Source organism: Chenopodium album, chromosome 4 (genome assembly GCF_948465745.1).
Source record: "Chenopodium album chromosome 4, dcCheAlbu1.1, whole genome shotgun sequence".
In the NCBI taxonomy this organism is placed as follows: domain Eukaryota; kingdom Viridiplantae; phylum Streptophyta; class Magnoliopsida; order Caryophyllales; family Amaranthaceae; genus Chenopodium; species Chenopodium album.
The window spans coordinates 22,737,989-22,759,112 of record NC_137837.1 but is presented as its reverse complement, the minus strand read 5'-3'; the positions used below and the strand labels follow the sequence as shown (position 1 = coordinate 22,759,112).

The following is a 21,124-nucleotide window of genomic DNA, read 5'->3' as shown; positions in this document are numbered from 1 at the left end:
AATATTTTATATCTCACAAATAATACTCCAAAGTTGCACATAACAATTAACGGAGGTAATATAATTATATATATATATAAATATATATATTTATGTATATATACATATACATATATATACATATACATATATATACATAGAGTTGAGATCATGTGAGAACCAAGGTGAATAATAGGAACTAGGAACTAATCTCAGCCATTGATCGCACTCCATCTAACGACTCACATTGCACCCGCTCTCATTAATGGCATTCTCGTAATTTCGCTATTTTCAAACCTTTTTTTCCAGTTTTTTAACTTTTAAGGCAATTTCATTTACTTTAAGACTGATTTCATTTACTTTTACTAAATTTTCATTTACTTTTGAGAAATGAAACTGGAAAATACTTTATAACTAGAATGTGCCCGTGCTATTGCACGGGTTATAATTAAGGATAGGATTAAAAAGATACAAAGCATATAGATGCAAATGGTGTTTAATAAAACCAAAAATAATAACAACAAAAACCAAAAAAATGAAAAAACAAAAACCAAATTGATTACAAAAAAAAAAAAAAACCAAGTGTTGAGTTCATATTAAAAAAAAAATTAAAATCTTGAAATATTATGCTAAATGAATCTAAGTCTTCAATTAGATAGTCCACGCATCTCTCGTTTCAGATAATAGAATTATTCCTCCCATCTTACTTGTAAAACAGGTGCAACTATGATATCATCATTTCCTATCTCAGGAACATGTAGTATGAAAGTGAATGTATTCATCAATCGTTCACTCAAATACTCCTCTAGAAAGTAGTCTCCAAATTCCTGTTCATAAATAACAAATGTAGCCATTATGCGGGTGAGTAATTCTTTAATATATATGAATAAAGGATATACTTACATTATCTGTCATCGCTTGAATACTTGATATTGGACAACCGATAATCATTTCAGCATATTGGCCAAAGAGTGTAACAGACAATGTATTTGTAGCGTCACCAATTTTTACATTGATTCTATATCTGTTATTATTGATATGATATAATTAGGTATAGTGATATGTAAAGCAGGTTATAATTATATTTTTTAAATAAAATAAAAAAGTGAAAAAACCTTGGCCTACTGAAAGAGGGGTCACACTCCACGCACATATCAGCTCTCCTTGAGTGTCGAGCACATGATTCATACCAAATAGGCATAGAAGAATCAATAGATAACACCTTTGCTAGTACTCGAAAGTATTTTACCTGAAAACACACATCAAATATTAGATACCTCATGTATAAGAAAATGAAATCAATAATTATTGATATACATACATTATGAGCAGCTGAAAACTGATTTAACTTGATCCTTTTCGCATTAAACACCATTTCCATTTCAGAGATACTATTGGCTAATATCTGACTCCAGCTGATATGTTTTTGGACATATCCATCATCCGCATACCTATATGAGTTATATAAGTACATAAGTATGCAACATAAACTTAAATTGTATATTATAATGTTTTTAGGCTTACCAGCCATGCACAACTTAGTTTCATCCATATCAGGATCAATAAATAGTCTGGTACGTCCAACAGTCGAAAGACATGCACCTATTGGAAGGTTAGTAAAAGTATTCAAAGCAATGATGATAATAAAAATGACACCATAGTCTTTCTATAGTTATCTAATTTTAAAAAAAAAAACTTATTTTACCATAATAGGAGCCAACTGATACCATGGATGCACCCAACACATGATCCTGATTAAGCTCATAGAATAAGAAACGACCTTGATCATGAGCAATTGAATAAACATCTCTTACTTTGTGTTGCAGAGTAACACATCTCTTTTGAATTGTTGTCTCCCACCCGAGACTCTATATGATTCAGACACATATATAACCAATCCAATAACATATGTGTACATTCATCATCAAGAAAAAAAGATCGAATGTGACCTTTAAAACTCAAAAAATAATTTTAAAAATGCAATAAATATTCATACTATTTTTTTTTAATTACTAAAAGACACATACCGATGAGAGGACCATTGCGCATGTGAAGGTACTGTGGAATGTGGCAAAATTCAATAAACCTGAAATTGTACCTTGGGATATCATCACAATCATCAAGAATTTCTGTTATCATGGTCTTGTTGCCAAATTTCAACCTCATTTGGTTATTGGAATATTTATAAGATGTATCTAGAGGCATAAGATCTAGCTGAGCAATTGAATAAACCTTTCCTTGTTTCAAGATCTCTTTATATTTATCAATGTCAGCATTAAATAATGTGATTTGAACTTCGTCCCCCTAGAAATTGAAAATTTCATACAAACATAAGTGTCAAATAAATGAATATTTTGGAAAAAAAAAAGTAAGCACTATGTTAAAATAAAAATATAGTTCAAACCTCTGAGTCAATGAATACCATACTCCATGAACGATGGACGTAATTTGTACCTCTAGCTCTATTTTGTTCATTGACCATCCATAATAAACGCACTCTCATATTCACATTCAATGTCGTAAGGGTAATACAACGACATGGTGTGTATCTTGTGTTCATTTCCTGCATTTTAATATCATTGAAGTGGGCATAAAAAATAATTTACATAATATATCATTATTGGTCCAACCTCAGCTCGCACATGTATAAAGGTTATATAAATACTTTAGATAATGAAATAAATCTTTACTAAAGTAAAATAGAAGTACTAACATGACAAAGAAAATCTAATATATATTAAAAAAAAGTATAGCTTTGAAATTACACTAAAACCAACATTGCTAAGAGTTACCGAACAAATGTTATAACAAAACTACATACATAGCTAATTTACACTGTTTAATACTTCCTTATACACAATATTTTTAGTCAAACTGTGAGAAACATCCTTCTTATTTTGTACTAAGATTTTTAGCCCGGAAGGAGATGTAACTCGTGACATTGCAACATATAATTGGCCATGACTAAACACGGGCCTAGGGAGAAAAATGCCAACTTTGCTCAACGTCTGTCCTTGGCTTTTATTTATTGTCATGGCAAAGGCTAATTTTAATGGAAATTGCCTTCTTTTAAGAGGGAGATCTATCTTCTTGTTGGAAGGTGTTAAATCAATTCGCGGAATTAGAACTGATTCTGTAGCTCTTGGACCTGTGATCACTTGTGCCTCAATCACTCTGTAACCCAATTTCTTGATTATAAGACGTGTTCCATTGCACAACCCTATGGATTGGTTCATATTTCGCATCAATATTACCGGGGCACCAACTTTCAACTCTAAGCAATGATTAGGAAGACCCGACAAATTTAATGAGTTTAATAATTCCATAGGATCCATGTTATCAAGGATCCCACCATCTCCTGTATGACCCAAAGTATCCGAACTATAGTAGCTATGCACATTTCCTGGTAGCATTGATAAAATTTTCGAATTTAACTCATCTACATCGTTGTTTGTTGGTGCTAGAATTCCGCGATCCTTGAGGTACTCCCAATCCGTGTAATCTGAAGGCAAGTTTGGGTAGACAAAGTTAATGAGATTTTGTAAACCATGTTCATCATTGGCTATCAAAAAATCACGTGGTATTTCAATCCAATTTGGTTCACCTTCCTCTGTAATGGGCACTCCTGCTATAACTCCTTCTCCAACTTTAAATATCCAATCAGCAAATTCTCGAAGTTTTTCAAGGGCATCGGAGGGAACGTCACTTCGAGATAAACGCATGTTTATCCTTAGACACATAACTTGGCAGTCTCTCCAAAAGGACGCTCGATGCAAGGTAGCTGCAACAATAGATTCTCGTCCTTCATCTGGCACCACAGGAAGTATCTGTCTGAAGTCTCCACCAAGAACAACCAATTTACCTCCGAAAACTCTACTGTCACTACAAATATCCTTGAAATGTCGATCTACCGCCTCAAATGCTAATCGATGGGTCATTGGAGCCTCATTCCATATAATTAATGATGCTTCACGGATCAAATCAGCACGGGTTGAGTCTTTTTTGAAGTTACAAACGGAATGTTGATCAGGATCAAAAGGAATCTTGAAAGTCGAATGTGCGGTTTTACCCCCAGGCAATAATAAAGCAGCAATTCCCGATGAAGCCACAGAGAGAACGATCTTTCTTTCAGATCTGAATTTCGCAATCAGAGTGTTCCACAGGTATGTCTTTCCTGTCCCACCACTGCCGTAGACAAAAAATAAGCCACCTACATCTCGAGAATGAGCATCGAGTATTGCAGCATATACTCTATATTGATCCGTGTTTAACCCTCTAACTAAGGTATCAAATATGTTGGCTTCATCATGTGTGTCATATTCAAGTTCATCTCTTATCAACCGATTTAAGGCACTACGTGCTAACTCCGAAGAAGGTTGTGGCATGTCAGGGAAATCTGTCAATGACCTTCCAAGTTTATTCAATATATGCTCAATCTCTTGTAATCCTTGATTCTGCATCTCTTCGGGAGTTAATCGTAAGTTAGGGTTTCTAGTTTGACGTTGCATCATTCTCTCGAGGTCATCGGTAAGTTCACCCCAATGTTGTTCCCACAACTGTTTCGGATCACTTACTTCTGAAAACATCAATATGGAGCAAAACATGTTTCTCAACTGTGAACCCGATGCCCAGTTAGAGGCTTCTGACAGAGTTTCATGCCACTCATTATCGTCGTCAAGCAACCCTAAGGCATCACATGCAGATCTTGTGGGGAATAGTTTCAAGCCTTTAAAATCCCACTAGCTTGAACCCCACTGTGATCATACACTAAAGTACGGTGGCGTCCAAAAGGGAAGAAGATAGAGCAAAAGAGTCGCCAACAAGTTTTTAAGGAACTTGTAAACCATTCACGAGGTGAAGGTTACACCCCTTAACGATCCAAGAGATCGTCAACTCCATAAGGTCATGAACCAAATAAGGGTTCGGGGATGATGGTACAAACCCAACCTAAAAGAGATTGAACCTGCCCTAATAATAGGCCTCTACTTTATTCTGATCGTATTCATGTGCGCTTTCTGACTAACATGCAATTAATAGGTTAACCCTAAACCTGTTTAATCTATGTTGGTTGAATGTAATGTACAAATAAACTATTATTGGCGATCACTTGAATTATAATCACAATTAACCCTAACAAGATTATTAAATATCTTATTAAGAGTGATTACAAATACCAATTCCCTTTAACATGCATAAAAGGTGATCAAGCAATAACAAATAAAATAATGTATCAAACAACATAATAAATAATAATCATGAATAATAATTATAATCATGTTAAAGCATAATAAACATAGCGAGATCCTAGGCATGTTACTAACAAGATTAATAACAAACCCTAGCATGTCACTAAGCGATAAAAATCAAATCTTTAGCCCTAACATGATACTAACAATCATAAATATTAGGAAGAGAATAAAAGGCATCATAACAATCATATTTAATATTAAAATTAACCTAGACATGATACTAGGAATATCATAATAACAATATAAACATGATATCTACATCATAAATCAATTAATCAATAAAATCCCTTAAAGTACTTACTTGGATGCCTCGTATCTCTTTCTAATTACAAAATACACACGTTAGTAACTTCAAGGAAAATAATAATCAAAACAATTAAATTAAATAATTGAAAGAGAGATTTGGGACCAAACCCTCAGAAATTAAAACCTTTCACGTCTAGGGCGAAGGCAACTTCGAATATGGCTAGGTGTTTCAAGATCTTGCGAATGCGGAATTTTGTATTAAAAAAAGCAAGAGAGAATATTTATTCTAAAGAATGAATGATGTTGATGATCGAAAGAGATGAATGCTTTTAAAAGAATTGATGACTCTTTGTGAATGAAAACGGAGTTTTGATACGATATTTATAGAGAAAATCATCCAAAAAAGATAATTTAACAAAACAGAGTCTGAAGATCGCAAAACAACCTTGGCGCCAGCCCTGGCTAGTTGGCGCCAGCACCAGTGGCTAACGCCAGGCGCCAATGGCTAACGCCAGGCGCCAATGGCTAGCGCCTGCGCCAATCCTGGTTCCAGGCGCCAAGGCCTGGGGATGGACGCCAAACTGATTTTCCACGCGTTTTCGAAAATCTGATAAATTTCCTGTACTGGAAGATAAAATAATATAATTTCTTCGAAAATGCTATTTGATCTTGATTAAAACTCCGAAGAGTCCTAATTGAATTAGAAATGAAAAGACCTTCTAGAATGTTCTAGAAGACTAAAACCATTCCTAATTACATTAGGAATGATAAATTATATTAGGCCCTCCCCTAGATCATTAGGCCGTACTTAAAGCTCAAACCGGACCCAGTTTAGTAAATTGGCCATAACTTCCTCAATATTCATCGGAATTGGGCTTATAATATATCGTTGGAAAGGTCTTTGCAAGACCTATCCAACTACACCACTATTGGACCCATATCATGGACCAACCAAACTAGATTGGCTGTTTTCTTAAAATAAAGTTTTCAAAAACAGGGAGAAGAGAAAAGAAATAAAACTTTCCGCAACACTAGACCTTTCCACACTTTCGTTTAATTCGATTATGATTCGACGTGAAAGACACTCATCACCGGGTTTGGTTTTGGGGAGACACAAATGGGTGTCTACAGATCTAAAGGTAGGGTGGATGGCACCATCAACATTTCGTATATCTTCAAAACATTCCGCTCCACAAATCTTATTTAAAAGCATCCGTAAGTAATATCGTTCCCCAGAATTTGGATGAACAAAAGGCAATCTACCAATGCAAGGTCTCTCTTGCCGTTGTGCCCACCTTTTTGTAGAACAATTCCATGTGAATCCCATAGGAAAATTTTGGTAAGTGTATTGTTTTGCTTATGGAAAATCCTTGTTATCTTGAAACCACATAGTTAACATGGTTTGTTGCAATCTTGGTCGTTCAAGGACTGTGTGCAGATCATCATTATCATTGAAAACTACAAATTGTTCACCAGGTAGATGAAACTGAAGTAGTTCTGTTGAAGGATATTGATGTTGCAAATCAAACTCAAATATTCTCCAGCATGCTTCAATGGCCGATACATATCGACAATCTAAGTATTGTTTTATCTCATCCACTCTATTTCCTTGTTGTACCTCTTGACCACGTCGTGTGGTTGAATTGTTTTCAATGACAACTGTTGCTCGATCTTGACCTTTAGTAACATACTTGTATAGATACTTTACCACACTTCTCGCAGCAACACGCTCAACATTTATGTGTGCATTGCACTTAACACATAGATCTCTGTTATATGGTACCACCCAACGATTATCTACCTCCCTTCCATTAACAATGATGGGCTCTCTATTTTGTCTACGTCCATACTGCACAAAGCCATTATCATCAAAGGTGGTTTCAGCACAAAATTTCTTCGGAAAATGCTTTGAACACTTTCCATCAATTAAACATGGCCCACATGGTCCATGGAGCATGTTCTTGGTAACTGTTTCAAATGCCAAAGGATCTCTATCCTTGTCAGGGATTTCCGCAGAAATAATTACATCGATATCCTCTGGACACTTAGGCTTATCTTCTGGAGCCAATGTTATGAGAATATGCGCATGTGGAAGTCCGCGCTTTTGAAATTCAATGACATAAAAATCTGAAACATGAGATATTTCCCATGTTAATTAATTAGATATGTAAAAAATTATTGTATGATTACATAATTAATCAACACAACTCACCAGCAATGACATTTCCAAATTTCTTGTTATCCTTCAAATCGCGAAGCATTTGTTTCAATTTGATCTTGAAAACATGTGCTACAATGTCAGGTCTATCTTCAGTGCGACGACTTCCACGTGTAGATATCTCATTTACAATCTTAGGCCAGTTTGGATTGCAAGTGAAAGTTATAAATAAATTAGGCGGACCCAAAACGCGAACAATTGCCGTAGCATCTTGATAATGATGGGCCATATTACGGGGGCTTCATGTGAAGGATGATGGTAATATGAACAGTCGACCTAAATTAGTAGCATTGACATCTCCAGCCCTGATTGCATCTTGGAGTCCACTGTATAAATCAGAGCGAAGCCTGCCTTGATTTCTCCTTATCCATGATAATCGATATTGTTCCATTGCAGCGTATGCATCAACATCAAATTGTTGCAATAAGCGGTCGGAATCTATCAAGTTGTCACCCTCTTCTTCCCTATCATGTATCCTAAATGCATAGAATTGTCGCATTGTCACAGTACTTCGACTGGTACTTGTACTTGACGCCTTGGGTATCCCAACTCTCCATCCATCGGTACCATATGGGAACAGTAGTGGGTATTGTAAAGGCATATAACTTGGATGAGTTTCATCAATCCTTTGTAACCCACCATCTATTTTTTGCAATATGATATCTCGATTACCTATGTCTTCAGTCCCATCACCTACCATCAATGCAGCCACTTCACTTGCGGTTGGTTGGATGTACTGTCTGCCTTCTCTAGCGCGAATTAGCTTTATTCTCAAATCTTGATGCTCACCTTGATCGCGCAACATACTGCCAGCATTTCTGAAGACTGCAACATAAGGATTTATATCATCAAGCATCGTTTGTAGTCCTTGTAAAATTCTTGGATCTAAGGAAGAAGCATCTGTGCCCCCCATGTAATGTAGCCGATTGGATGTTTCGTTATCAGTGTCATAAATGTACAACTGTGCAAACTTTGGTCCACTTCCAGGCTCAGGGAGTAAAGTTCCAATTCTATGGTAATTACTACCACTTATATGGTAGACATAGGGGCCTCTACCATCATTAACCGTGTTATCAATCCGACCGCCCATAGAGGTGAAAGCTAACATAGAATTGAAAGCTCTAATATTGTTTCGAAATTGTTGATATGGCAAAATTGACATCAAATATGGCCGTGTCATTGGTAAAAGCGGCAATTTAACTTGCCCACTTTGACAACAATGATAGAACCTTGGGCGTGTTTTACTGCTACCCTTTACCCTTTCTTCTATCCACATAAGGGCCTTGCAATTAGGACACACAACTGTTCTAGGTCCAAACTCCCAACGTCTATCAAACTCATCTCTGCGATATTGATGAGTCACTTCTGCATGCAAATGATTTATTTGAGTGAATATCAAATTAACAATGATATATCAATAATGTGTGTGGTTAAGTAGCTTGGCAAGGCGATTACCTCTCCCTACGACAATTTACTCATCATGTCTAGCATCATATTCTATCCCATTATCAAGAGAGCTTTCTGGAATCAAAGTTTATAAAATTTTAATATAGTCCTTAGTCAAGGTATTTTATTCTAAAGTAAATAGTAATGGTTTTTATAAGTACCATTCATATTGATCTCATTGGCTAATTGTTCCACTTGACGTGTAACATCTTGACATTGATGTGTAGATTGACGTAATTGCATCATCAGTAATCGCAATGATCGTGCTTCTTTCTCCAATAAGTAACGACGTCGCTTGAAAATAGGATCTTCATGGTTTGTAGTGCGTTTGAATAGTAACCTTCGCCTAACGGCTAATCTAGCTTGTTTATGTTGCAAAATCTCTCTAAATCGATAATTAATTGTACTCATGTCCATTCGTATCTATTAATTATACGATAACCAAGAAGGAAATATATTTAAAACGATATTATAGTTTGCACAAACATCAATAAATAAAATAAGTTGTAACAATTGATTTTTTTTTCGTGTTAGTATATTTAATTGACATGTTTTATTTTATCTAAGTTGTTGGCTTATATATATTGTTAGTGGACCAACTCAACCAAAAGCTTATGGTGATGTTTGAGGCTCATGAATATTTTTTATACACTATCATTTATATTTATTTACATTTTCAAATTCACCCATTTAATCTCTTGTATGTCTATAGACTTATATATACTTCGTTTTCATAGTAATTAAACAATATTTTAAAACAAAAATTACTCAAAATTATTAGTAATTATACGTGTTACGTAGTATAATTTTATATGTATAGAATGTAAAGTGACAAATTGTATAACATGCCCAATACAACAGACAAAAAAAAAAAAAAGTCCCAATTCACCTAAATATCCATGGTCATTCACATTACTAAAAGTAAAGCAAAAATTATTGTATACATACCTGTAGGGTCTAGTAATATAAAGGCAAAAGCAGTCAATTGATCTGTATACCGTAAAAAAGACCAAAAATAAAAAAAGATTAATAAATCATTCCAATAACTATAAATAAATAATACGTGGATCGCTTAAAAATTTGTGCTGATAAAAAATAAAAAGACAAAGTGAAGTTACGATTTAAAATTGCTTAGACGAAGCTGGATTACCATACATAAGTGAATTTATTTATCAATGCGGCACGGTTCATAGGTGAGTAAGTGTTGTTAGTAAATGGTTTATTTTTTAAATATATATTTATATTTTTTAAATATATATTTATATTTTTTAAATAAATATTAGATAATTAGTTTTTCTCCAAAGGATAATTTAAGTTACATATTAGATAAGTTTTTTAAAATCATGGGGAACGTTTATTATTTAATTTATTTAATATATTTAGTTAGATGATGGCCTTTGAAAATGATGAAAATAGTACTACTAACTATTGAGTAAGAATGATGGGTAACTCCTACTCGTATAATAACATTGAGCAAGTGCCACTCAAAGTCACTTTAATTTGGTAATTTTCACGCAAAGGAGGGGAACATTCAGCAGCATATATATACGCTTAAATTTTATCTATCTAAACACAACGCAACATCAATTTTGTGCAACCAATCGAGTGCATGAAGATAAAACTATAATGATCATTCTTCATAATATATACTTCATATTAAGTTCTGAACTACCATATATTACATGCACAGTAACCCTCTTTGCTCTATCTAATGAAGATAAAACTATAATGATCATTCTTCATAATATATACTTCATATTAAGTTCTGAACTACCATATATTACATGTACAGTAACCCTCTTTGCTCTATCTAATTTTAATATACTTGAGTCATATTAAACTTGAGCAATTAATCCAATATCTATGTATACCTTGTCTTCTTTTTCTTCTTTCTGTTAAACTCTTTGGCAGAAGAGCTACTTTAAAATCCTGCAAATTACCAATTCAATGAATCAATAATTTAAATCCCAACAAATACTTTGCAACTTAAAATTGAATTATGAAAGTTCCAAATAAAACAAACAAAAATCAAAATGCCAATAAACTACTATTAATAGTTACGACATAGTTCTTTATGGTTGAAGGTTCATAAAAACTAAAATAATAATCATCATTTGTTAAATAATATTATCAATAACAAATAATCCAAAGAGAAAATAATAATTTTTGACTTTAAAAGAGATAAAAATTGAAAGTTAAGGTAGGTATATTTCCACTCAAAAGGATCAGGTGGATATAAACATACCTTTAATGGTAATTGGCAGCAGCAGTAAGGTTGTGGGAGGCGTCTAGACGGTGACAGATGTTTATTTTTTTACTTGTTTTTGTCCTTCAAACTAGATTAATCTGTGAGTGTTGCATTGAGAATATGAAATGGAGAAGAATGTGATTAGTGGATGTATGTTTACCGTGTAATTGATAAGTTGGAGTTTTAGATGTTAGTGGGTAGTTTGTTCTTTCAGATTTTAGTGGGTAGTTATTATCCCTTTTTTTTTTTTTTAAGTGTAATTGTTTTTTAAATTTTAAATTAGAAAGTAGAAGTAATTTTGGAGAGATTAGTGAATTTGGGTGGGAGTGAATGTGAGGCAAGTATTGGGGTTTTGGTGTTCTCTCGTTAAAGTTGGTTGTGCAATTATAATATAGATGTAAAAATATTACAAAAATGCCATTAATGATACGGGAAGCATGTGAGCCATCCGATTAACATGATCTAAGGGCCTAGATTAGTTCCTAGTTCTTATTTTAGCCTTGGCTCTCATTATAACTTGGTTATATATATATATATATATATATATATATATATATATATATATATATATATATATATATATATATATATATATATATATATATATATAATCTTCATACTTTATATTTTAATAGTATAAATTGCCATTATTGAAAAACTATAATATAGATTTGAATACTAATTATATTATTGATTTTATTGTAATTTAATTAATGAATACTATTTAAATAATTATTGTTACCAAATAAATATAATTAGAAACTTACAATAATTACAACCCATTTTATTTTTAAGAAACCTGATTTTTTTTCTTTATTTTAATTATCAATTAATTAACTCCAAACGTTTCATACATAGAAAAGTTTGATTAAGATTTAATGTATTGTCATTGTGAATAATCCAATGTTTTCTAACATTTGTTACTAGTCAATAATCTAACTTGACATTTCATACACTGATGTTTAAAATCTGGAAAACTGTTCTTAAAAAAACAATCTGGAAAAATTGAAGAACATTGGAAATAATGAAATTTCAATTCATATAATATTGTACGATTCGATTGAATAAATATATGGTATAACATAATTTTTCTTCAATACAACGAAGCTAATATGGTGTATGATCTTAAAAAAAAAAAAAAAAAAAAAAAAAAAAAAAAAAAAAAGCATCCCTTTTTTTCTAGTTTTGAACATAAGATTCATACAAATAAAAATAAGAAAAAAATTCACAAACCAGATCCTTAACACAACGACAAATGAGATATAATTAAAAAAAATTGTATAACATAACATTGTATATGTATTCATACGAATTTATGAAAAAAACAAACAAATTTTCAAGCAACTCAAGCAAAAGATGAAGAATTTTTATTTACAGAAAATATACAAGAACATGAAGAACATTAGAAGAGAGAAAAAAATTAATTCGCTAAAAATCAAATTGCAAAAAATTTAAGCCAAATATAATAAGTGGAGAATAATTCTTGCAACATGAACAACATTATATGAAAATAAATAAAACTATATTATAGAAAAAATCAGGGGAAAAAAAATCATACTCCTTCCGTGTTTTTTTAAGTGTTACACTTTGATCGGCACATAGTTTTAGGCAATTTAATTGACTTAAATAAAATAAAAGGTAAGTGGGGTAGTTGGAGTATTAAAAAATTGTAAAAGAGATATAGTGGGGTTAATAGTTTATTGAAAAGTAATGAATATGAGAGGAAAAATATAATAAAAAAAGTAGTAGTGGGTTTGGGTGAGGACTATGAGAGGAGAGAGATATAATATTTTAATGTAGATTTTGCCAAAAAAAAAAGAAAGTGTAACACTTACAAAAACACGGCCGGAAATGGGAAGTGTAACACTTAAAAAACACGGAGGGAGTATCAAGAACTTGAAGAACAATGGAAGAGAGAAGAGAAAAACTGGACAAAAAAATCAGCCAAAAAAAATGAGAGGAGAGAGAGTGGGGTGATTGGGAATGTGGGTGCATTGATTTTGCCTAGAAAAAATAAATCAGATTTGAAATTTGATTTGAAATTTTGGTTTGAATTTTAAATGAAATGTTTAAAAATAAATTTTTGGGGCCCAAAATATTTACCAATCATATCATGCCACATCATCAGTTTATATATGACCCACATAAATCTGGTTTATGTGTAGCCATTATTATTCATGGAAAGGGCTCCTTCTATATGCAAAGGCTACACATACACTAAGTGTATGTAGGCCAGACATACACCAGTGATGTGTCAGCCTCCTATTGAATTTGCATTTGGGTCCTAAAAAACAAAAAAAAATTAAATTTCATTTGAAATTTCACATTCAAATTTCAAATTTGCTTGAGCCCCACTCTCCCCAACCACTCCACTCTCTCATTTCGACCAACCTTTTTTCTTTTTGTCTAATTTTTTCTCTTCTCTCCTCCATTGTTCTTGTTCTTCATGTTATTTTCTTTTCTTTTTTTTCAAAATTTTGTTTATAAAAATGATTTACATGTTAAAAATTATAATATTCTGGATTTGTGGAATGGATTTGCTTCAATTTTTTGTACGATTTTTATTTTAAATATTTATTTCACAAATCCCCAATTTCTAGGGTTCTTCTCTCTCCTCCAGTGTTCTTCATAATGTTCATCTTCTTCTTTAACTGATTCCCAGATATGTTTGTGAAAATAATTTTTATGTTTATAATCTTTAATATTCTGGATTTGTGTACACAATTTGCTCCATTTTTTTTTAAAGATTTTTTTATTTTTACCTTATTTTCTTTTCTCCATCCCTTGTATTCCCCAATTTCAAGGGTTCATAATCGCGTTATTGGAGTTTAATTCCAGTACCGAAGAAATGGAATTAAACTGGAGAATTACTCCCGTCAAAATTATCCGAATTAAACTGGATAATTGGATGCATAACAGCAATTTGGGGATCGAATTTGCCGATTTAGTCAAATTTGAAGAAATTTTTGCGGACTGCACAATTATCATAAATTAATGTGAATTTGTAATATTAAACATTGTTGATAACATATATCTAATAATTAAACTTGGTGTTTTCCATTAGATGATTTATCATCAACCCAATTCGATTATTGATGTAAATAAATTGAAACATAATATTTCGTTGAAGAAAAATGACACATGGTTAATTCTAATGTTTTTCGGTTTTTCATTATCATCAACATCATTGATTGATTAGTTAGGTTGTTTTTTTGTAACACAAGATACAAGCTGTAGTAATCACAATCATAAAACACGGATCACTTTTATTTATCCCAGTAACTAATTAAACACAAATTTTGAGTTCAAAATAAGAGATTCGTTGTTACTAAATTAGATTTTATTGCACTTTAATTTCTACGTATTAATATTTTGTTGTTACTATTTTTATGTAGTGGAAAATATTAGTAAAATGTTAGTATATTACACACAAATTACAATATCAATTCAAGAAACAAAATCAATAATCATATTGTAACCAATAACATACAAGAGAATTTTCAAGAACGAAAACAAAAGTACCGTGGACAATATAAAGAGTTTCCTTATTACCTGATTATTCTTTTTTTTTTTTTTTGGGCATAATTTCACTTTTGGACATTTATCGATCAAGAGTTACTATGTAGTCATTTCTAGAATTAATTGTTGCCGTATTGCCATTTATGGGGGTCAAAATTTGATTAGTTTGACCATACATTACCGTTTAACTTAAGAAGATAATAATATAGTCACGTGATCTTGTTAGATTTGTCTCTTTATATATTTTTACTAAAATCGCATAGATATATCCTTATAAGAAGTAAAGAAAATATATATTGTTACGTTGTTTATTGTATATATATGTTGTAAAAATTTTACTTCATTTGTATCATTTTTGACAATATTCATACATTTATTAGTATTCGGCATTATTTATATGAACTACAGTTGTTTTTATTGTAACCCTACACTATTTGATTATAACCCTTCACTACTTACTTTTAGCCCTCTAACTTGAGTTTTGTCATTAGCATGGAGTAGTTATTAACTTATTAAATCAACAATGAGTCTTTTTAAATCATTGATGTAATTATATTCCCGCGTTAATGATAATTACCTTGTTTTGAAAGCTCTTAAGATTAGTGTAGGGAAATTTATACCCCCTAAAACATATAAGAGAATTGAATTTTCAACAATGAAATATTAAATATAGAAATTTGTGATAGTATCTATTAATAAGATTCTATTGTACGTTTAATTTTAATATTAAGTAATATGATCATATTAAAAATTTTAACGAATAGTGAATGGATTATTTATTGTAAAAATTTGGATTCTCCTTATAGTAAGGCTAATAAGGATACACCTCTTTATAAGAAGTAACAAGTATAAACATGTTTTTGTATAGTCACATTTATTAGTAAACGATAACAAATTTAAAAGTTACAACTGTTAATTTTACATACACTCCCTTATTTGATTTTAAAACTTTACTATTAAATTCTACAACATAAGTATTATCATGTGCTTGCTATAAGTGTAAATTTTGTTTTAAGCAAATAAATATATTCATTTATCGCTAACATTTGTTTAGTAACGATAAGTAATTGCTTAATATTGGAAGCCTATGTAATAGTTTGTCAATAACGTCGTTTTATAGTATAATAATTTAAAGCATCCATTTTTAAACATGGTGAATATCCTGCAATCTTGGTTACAATTGCAATGTACAAGCCGTATTCCATGCATTTAAGTCCCGAGTTTGAATTTTTTCTTTATTAATTATAAGTGCCAAATTTTTAATTTGTTTTTTTTTTAATGTATTTGAATAGTACTTCCATCAATTGTTTAGTAACTAGATATTATACTCCAGAGAATATACGAGTCACTATCAAGTTACTAATATATACTCCCTCCGTTTTTAAATACTTGCTCCACTTTCCTTTTCCGGCCGTTTTTAAATACTTGCTCCATTTCCTTTTTTGGAAAGCTTTTACAATATTTAATTCATTTCTCACACTTGGTGGACCCAACATAATACTCTCTCATTTTATTCTTCCACTACTTTTGCTTTTTACAATTTTTTATTTTCTCAACTACCCCACTACCTTCAATTTCTCATAAAACTCCGCGCATAAAGAAATGGAGCAAGTATTTAAAAACGGAGGGAGTATTATTCAAATACTTAAAAACTGTATTTTTTTATTAAATTAAAATATATAAATATTTTAACATCACGAAGAACTCGATTATTCTTCTTCGTCGAACCAAAACAGTGGATTATACCCAGAATTGTACAATTCCAGAAAGTTTATCAAAACCAGATCACTTGATTTAACTAAAACAAAATATTTATAACATTCAAGTTAAATAAACACTACAATTATTGTTGGATTATAAAAAAAAAACGTTAACAATGAAAATTGAAACTACAACATTAAAGTTCAAAATTTTATAACTTTACATATAACCTTTTATATGGAGTGTGTAGATTGAAATATTGAACAATAGTATCTTGATGTATTGATCATATGAAATACATAGTTAGTTTTTTTTTTTTTTTTTTTTTTTTTTTTTTTTTTTTTTTTTTTTTTGAAAGCATATGAAAATGTTTTCGTCGATAATGACTTTCTCTGTTTTTTTTTAATTTATTTTTTTTACGTTAAATTGATGATGGGGTTGGTGGGAAAGGTGGCCCCCAACATCTTTAGCATTGGCGCCAAACAAGTTCTCCCGCCTAATAGACTTTATTGGCGGTACTTCCATGAAATATTCCCCCCCCCCCCCCAATTTTCCCTCTCTTTTATTTGGTGAATGGTGAGGTTCCTTATTTTTATTGGGAGTGCATGTGGGGGCTACATACACTAAGTGTATGTGTAGCAGCTCGCCTATATGCAAATGTAATATGTTTTTCCTCAAAATTAATGACTTTTATTCTCCCTTGCATGTGGACGTAACCAATAAGCAGTTAATGAACCATGTAAATTTTATGTGTGTAAGTGTGTTCTTCATTAACATGATTTTGCTTGTCTTTCTTGCATTTATTGTATATAATACCATATACCGAGTCCTATTATATAGTAAAGCATATAAGTAAAAAAAAATAAAGAAGATTATTTAATTGTTAAAATTCGTTGTTTCCAAAAAATACTTTCTCTATTATTTTTTATTCGACTTATTTCTTTTATCACGCTTGTCTATGAGACGATTCTAATAAGACCCACATCAATACTTACTGTAGAATATTTTTCCTTACATATAATTCACTGACGATTAAAGGAGAGGTGGTGAATAGTGTAAAAGTTTAATAGGGTCAAGTAAAACAATGGAAAAACTTAGAGCTAATACTTCCCTATCCTATAAAAAGTAATTCGTAGAAGATTACTCTTCTATATGAATTGTGTGTTATCAACAATTATACCATTCAAAAGATGCATTTATATGTTTACCCTCGTTAATTTGTACAAGTTTTTATTTTGTTTTCATTAATGTAATTGCCACTTTTTTTTTTTTAATCATTAATGTTAATTGCTTTTTTGTTAAAAAAATATTGAGAATAGTGCGTGCTTTTGTACCCATAAAATATTTGTTTACATATTTTTTTGTCATTAATATAATCAACAATCTAAAAATCTCTCGAACATGGCCAGATATGGCACGAGCATGGTATGCGTTAGCCACCCTAGTTATCTTAAAAGACCTTAATTCCTGAAGTACATGTGAGATTTGTCATATTCTAGTGTTTGATTTTCCCACTTAAGACCCAACTCTTTTCACCTTATTTTTGTTGAATTGAATTAATTTTATTTAAAAACTTTTGCTAAACTTAAATTATTTGTACTGAGCTAAAATTATTTTTAATAATTTCAACTACATTTATCTTTACCATTACATTTAAGCCTTAAATTATATTTACTAAATTAAAACTATTTTTGCTAAAAGGAAAATTTGCAAATTGCTGACATTATTTAAAATAAAAATTGCAAATTGCAGCCCAAAAGTTCGTATAAATTGTAAATTGCAACCCAATTCAACTTTTTCATCGGTTTACATGTCGAAAAATTTTCGGTTAAGGTTTTAGGGGTTATTTTAGGACTTAAGGGACCGAATTGAGCTCGGAATTAGAAAAAAAATATCGTAAGTGTCTCATTTTTATAGTTTCTCACAAATAGATACATTTTTGTTACGCAAAACGAGGCACTTGCGTTATTTTTTTGCTATTTCTGAGCTCAATTCGAGTCCCTTAGAACTAAAATAACCCCTAAAACCTAATCGGAGATTTGTCGACATGTAAACCGATGAAAAAGTTAAAATTGGGCTGCAATTTACAATTTATACGAACTTTTGGGCTGCAATATGCAAGTTTTTTTAAATGGATGCAATTTGCAAAATACTAACTTTAAATGGCTGCAATTTGCAAATTTTTCCTTGCTAAAACAAAATTTTTTTTACTTAATTGTAAATTTGTAATTCATTTCTCCCTTCGTTTCAAATTAAATGCAACACTTTGCATTTTCGGCCGTTTCATAATAATTTCAATACTACTATTTTTGGTAAGGATTCACCATTGTTTTATAATTTCTCCCCCCCACTAACCCTGCTTTCACAAATTTTTTATTATTTTTTTTCCTACCAACCCTACTTGTATTATTTTTTTATTTATTATTTCTCTCCTACCAACAATACTTTATGCGTCGTTTTTTTAAGTTGCAACACGTTTATTTTCACGATCCCCTAGACAATTTTTGAGGAGGAGAGAGAAAAAAAAGGGACCCATGTGTAGGAGAGAGAGAAAGAAATGTCAAAAAGAGTAAGCGTTGCAAGTAATTAACAACTTTCAAAATTAAAAAGTGTGACAACTAAAAAGAAATAGAGAAATTAAAAATCCTCTTTTAATATGAAACGGGAAATACTAAACTACAAATCTTTTTACTAAAATGAAATTATATTAGTCCCTCTGTTTCATAATGTTGGTCACATATATGAGTAAAGCACAATACAAGGGTCCAAACTTTGCCAAAATGTAAGTTTAGGGGACTCGCCTTTCAAATGTTTGAAAGAGGGGACTAAGGCTACTATTCCGGCCAAGCTTACTGACAGGGTAAAGTCGTATCCCCTAATCAAAAGTAAATACCTAAGTCCTCTAACTAAAGTAGATAGGGAAGTAGGGTCGATCTCCACAGGGAAACAAGTCTTTTTACTCCTGATTAATTATTATAATCTAAATTATCTAAGTAACCAATATTTATAATTGAGTATGAAACTAAACTACAAAGAATAGGAATAGGGAGAAAACAATATATAAAAGGATCTAGGGCATAGGTTCACCAATAAATAATACTCCAGGGTAAAACATAGTAATCAATCATTGACATTGCATAAATAACACGATTAACAGGCTCTCGCAATTTATTAATCAACATAGATCTAACAGGCTCTCGCAATTTACTAGATCTAAGTTCTTATTGAAAATAGCCTTTAATATCAAATTAACATCTGCTCGATTCATCAATTTAATATTGCTATACTTTTACAAGCCGCAATTGTAAAACGTTAAAACAATTCAATAAGAAATTATCATGCAATACCAACAATCAATAATAGTCAATCATCAATGCATCAATTAACCAGATTGTAAAGGGCTTTCGCTACGTATTACAATCACACAATTAATTTATCGGTATTAAATCTCATCTCTCGAATCTCGACTTAACCATTTATAAATTAACCTGCCTATTGAAACTAGACCTAAACATCAATTCTCATCTCTCGCATCTTGAATCAATATTGTCAAACTCATGCATAAAAGATAGGCCTAATATAGTCACAGAGCATTAAATCAATCAATAGGAAATTAATCTAGCATTGATAATTAACAACAATAAATTACCCCTTCATATTATTTATGGGATCCCCATAAACCCTAGAAATAAAACTACTCACACATAATAGAAACTAAACAAATCAAAGCAATAAAATAAATCATGATGAAAGGAATAAACTAAACAACTAAGATTAAGGGAAGATAAATCGTTACCAAAAAGTAATCTGGAATTAAGAGTAGATTAAGAACAAAGGTTTAGAGAGAGAATTCTAAGAGAATAATTAAGAGAGTAAAAAAAGAGTAAAGAGGAGAAGAAGAATAGATCTCCTAAAATCGTATTACGGAGGAGTATTTATACTCCGTACAAAAAATCCTAAACTAAAACAAATTAAAACGACGTTAAGCGTCTCCTAACAATAACACGCGCCCGATCGGGCGAGGCACCGCCCGATCGGGCGCGCCTTTTTTGCTCATTGCTACTAATCTCGCGCCCGATCGGGCGCGTCACCGGGCGCCAGCCTAAGCTTCTCCCGCCCGGCCGGGCGCGCCTCTGGGCGCCAGCCTTTTTGGCCGGGCGCCGACCTTTGCTTCTCCCGCCCGGCCAGACGCGCCTTCGGGCGCCAGCCTTTTTGGCCGGGCGGCTCTCTTGGGCCACTATTTGGACTACGATTGGGCTCCAATTCTTCGGGCCAATCTGGGTTTCCTCTTTGGGTCTTGAATACTCGGTCCAAATGGCCCGGTATCACACATACCAAGCCCTTAATCACCGGTTTGATGGCTCTAACCGGCCCTGGGCTATAAAATCTGGTCATGTTTCTCCAATGTTCGTGATTGCTCCAAAATATTTCGGAAAAATACTCAAAAAGTATAAATCCCTGCTAAAGTCAACCAAATCTACGAAAACACTAGAAAACACCAATTAGTAATAAAAGTGG

General features: G+C 31.9%; 2 protein-coding genes across 2 annotated transcripts; both read right to left on the bottom strand.

Annotated features, from left to right (window-relative positions):
- Positions 1-668: 668 nt before the first annotated feature.
- On the bottom strand, positions 669-4,583 carry LOC145627784 (ATP-dependent DNA helicase PIF1-like). Its single transcript, XM_081680132.1, has 6 exons — positions 2,814-4,583; positions 2,078-2,283; positions 1,301-1,430; positions 1,095-1,228; positions 883-1,003; positions 669-806 (listed from the first exon to the last, which is right to left on the bottom strand). The coding sequence occupies exons 1-6, from the start codon at positions 4,581-4,583 to the stop codon at positions 669-671; spliced, it is 2,499 nt and encodes an 832-aa protein (XP_081536258.1).
- Positions 4,584-6,831: 2,248 nt separating this feature from the next.
- On the bottom strand, positions 6,832-7,921 carry LOC145627783 (uncharacterized). The gene is made up of 2 exons (XM_081680131.1): positions 7,687-7,921; positions 6,832-7,601 (listed from the first exon to the last, which is right to left on the bottom strand). The coding sequence occupies exons 1-2, from the start codon at positions 7,919-7,921 to the stop codon at positions 6,832-6,834; spliced, it is 1,005 nt and encodes a 334-aa protein (XP_081536257.1).
- Between the last annotated feature and the right edge of the window lie 13,203 nt (positions 7,922-21,124).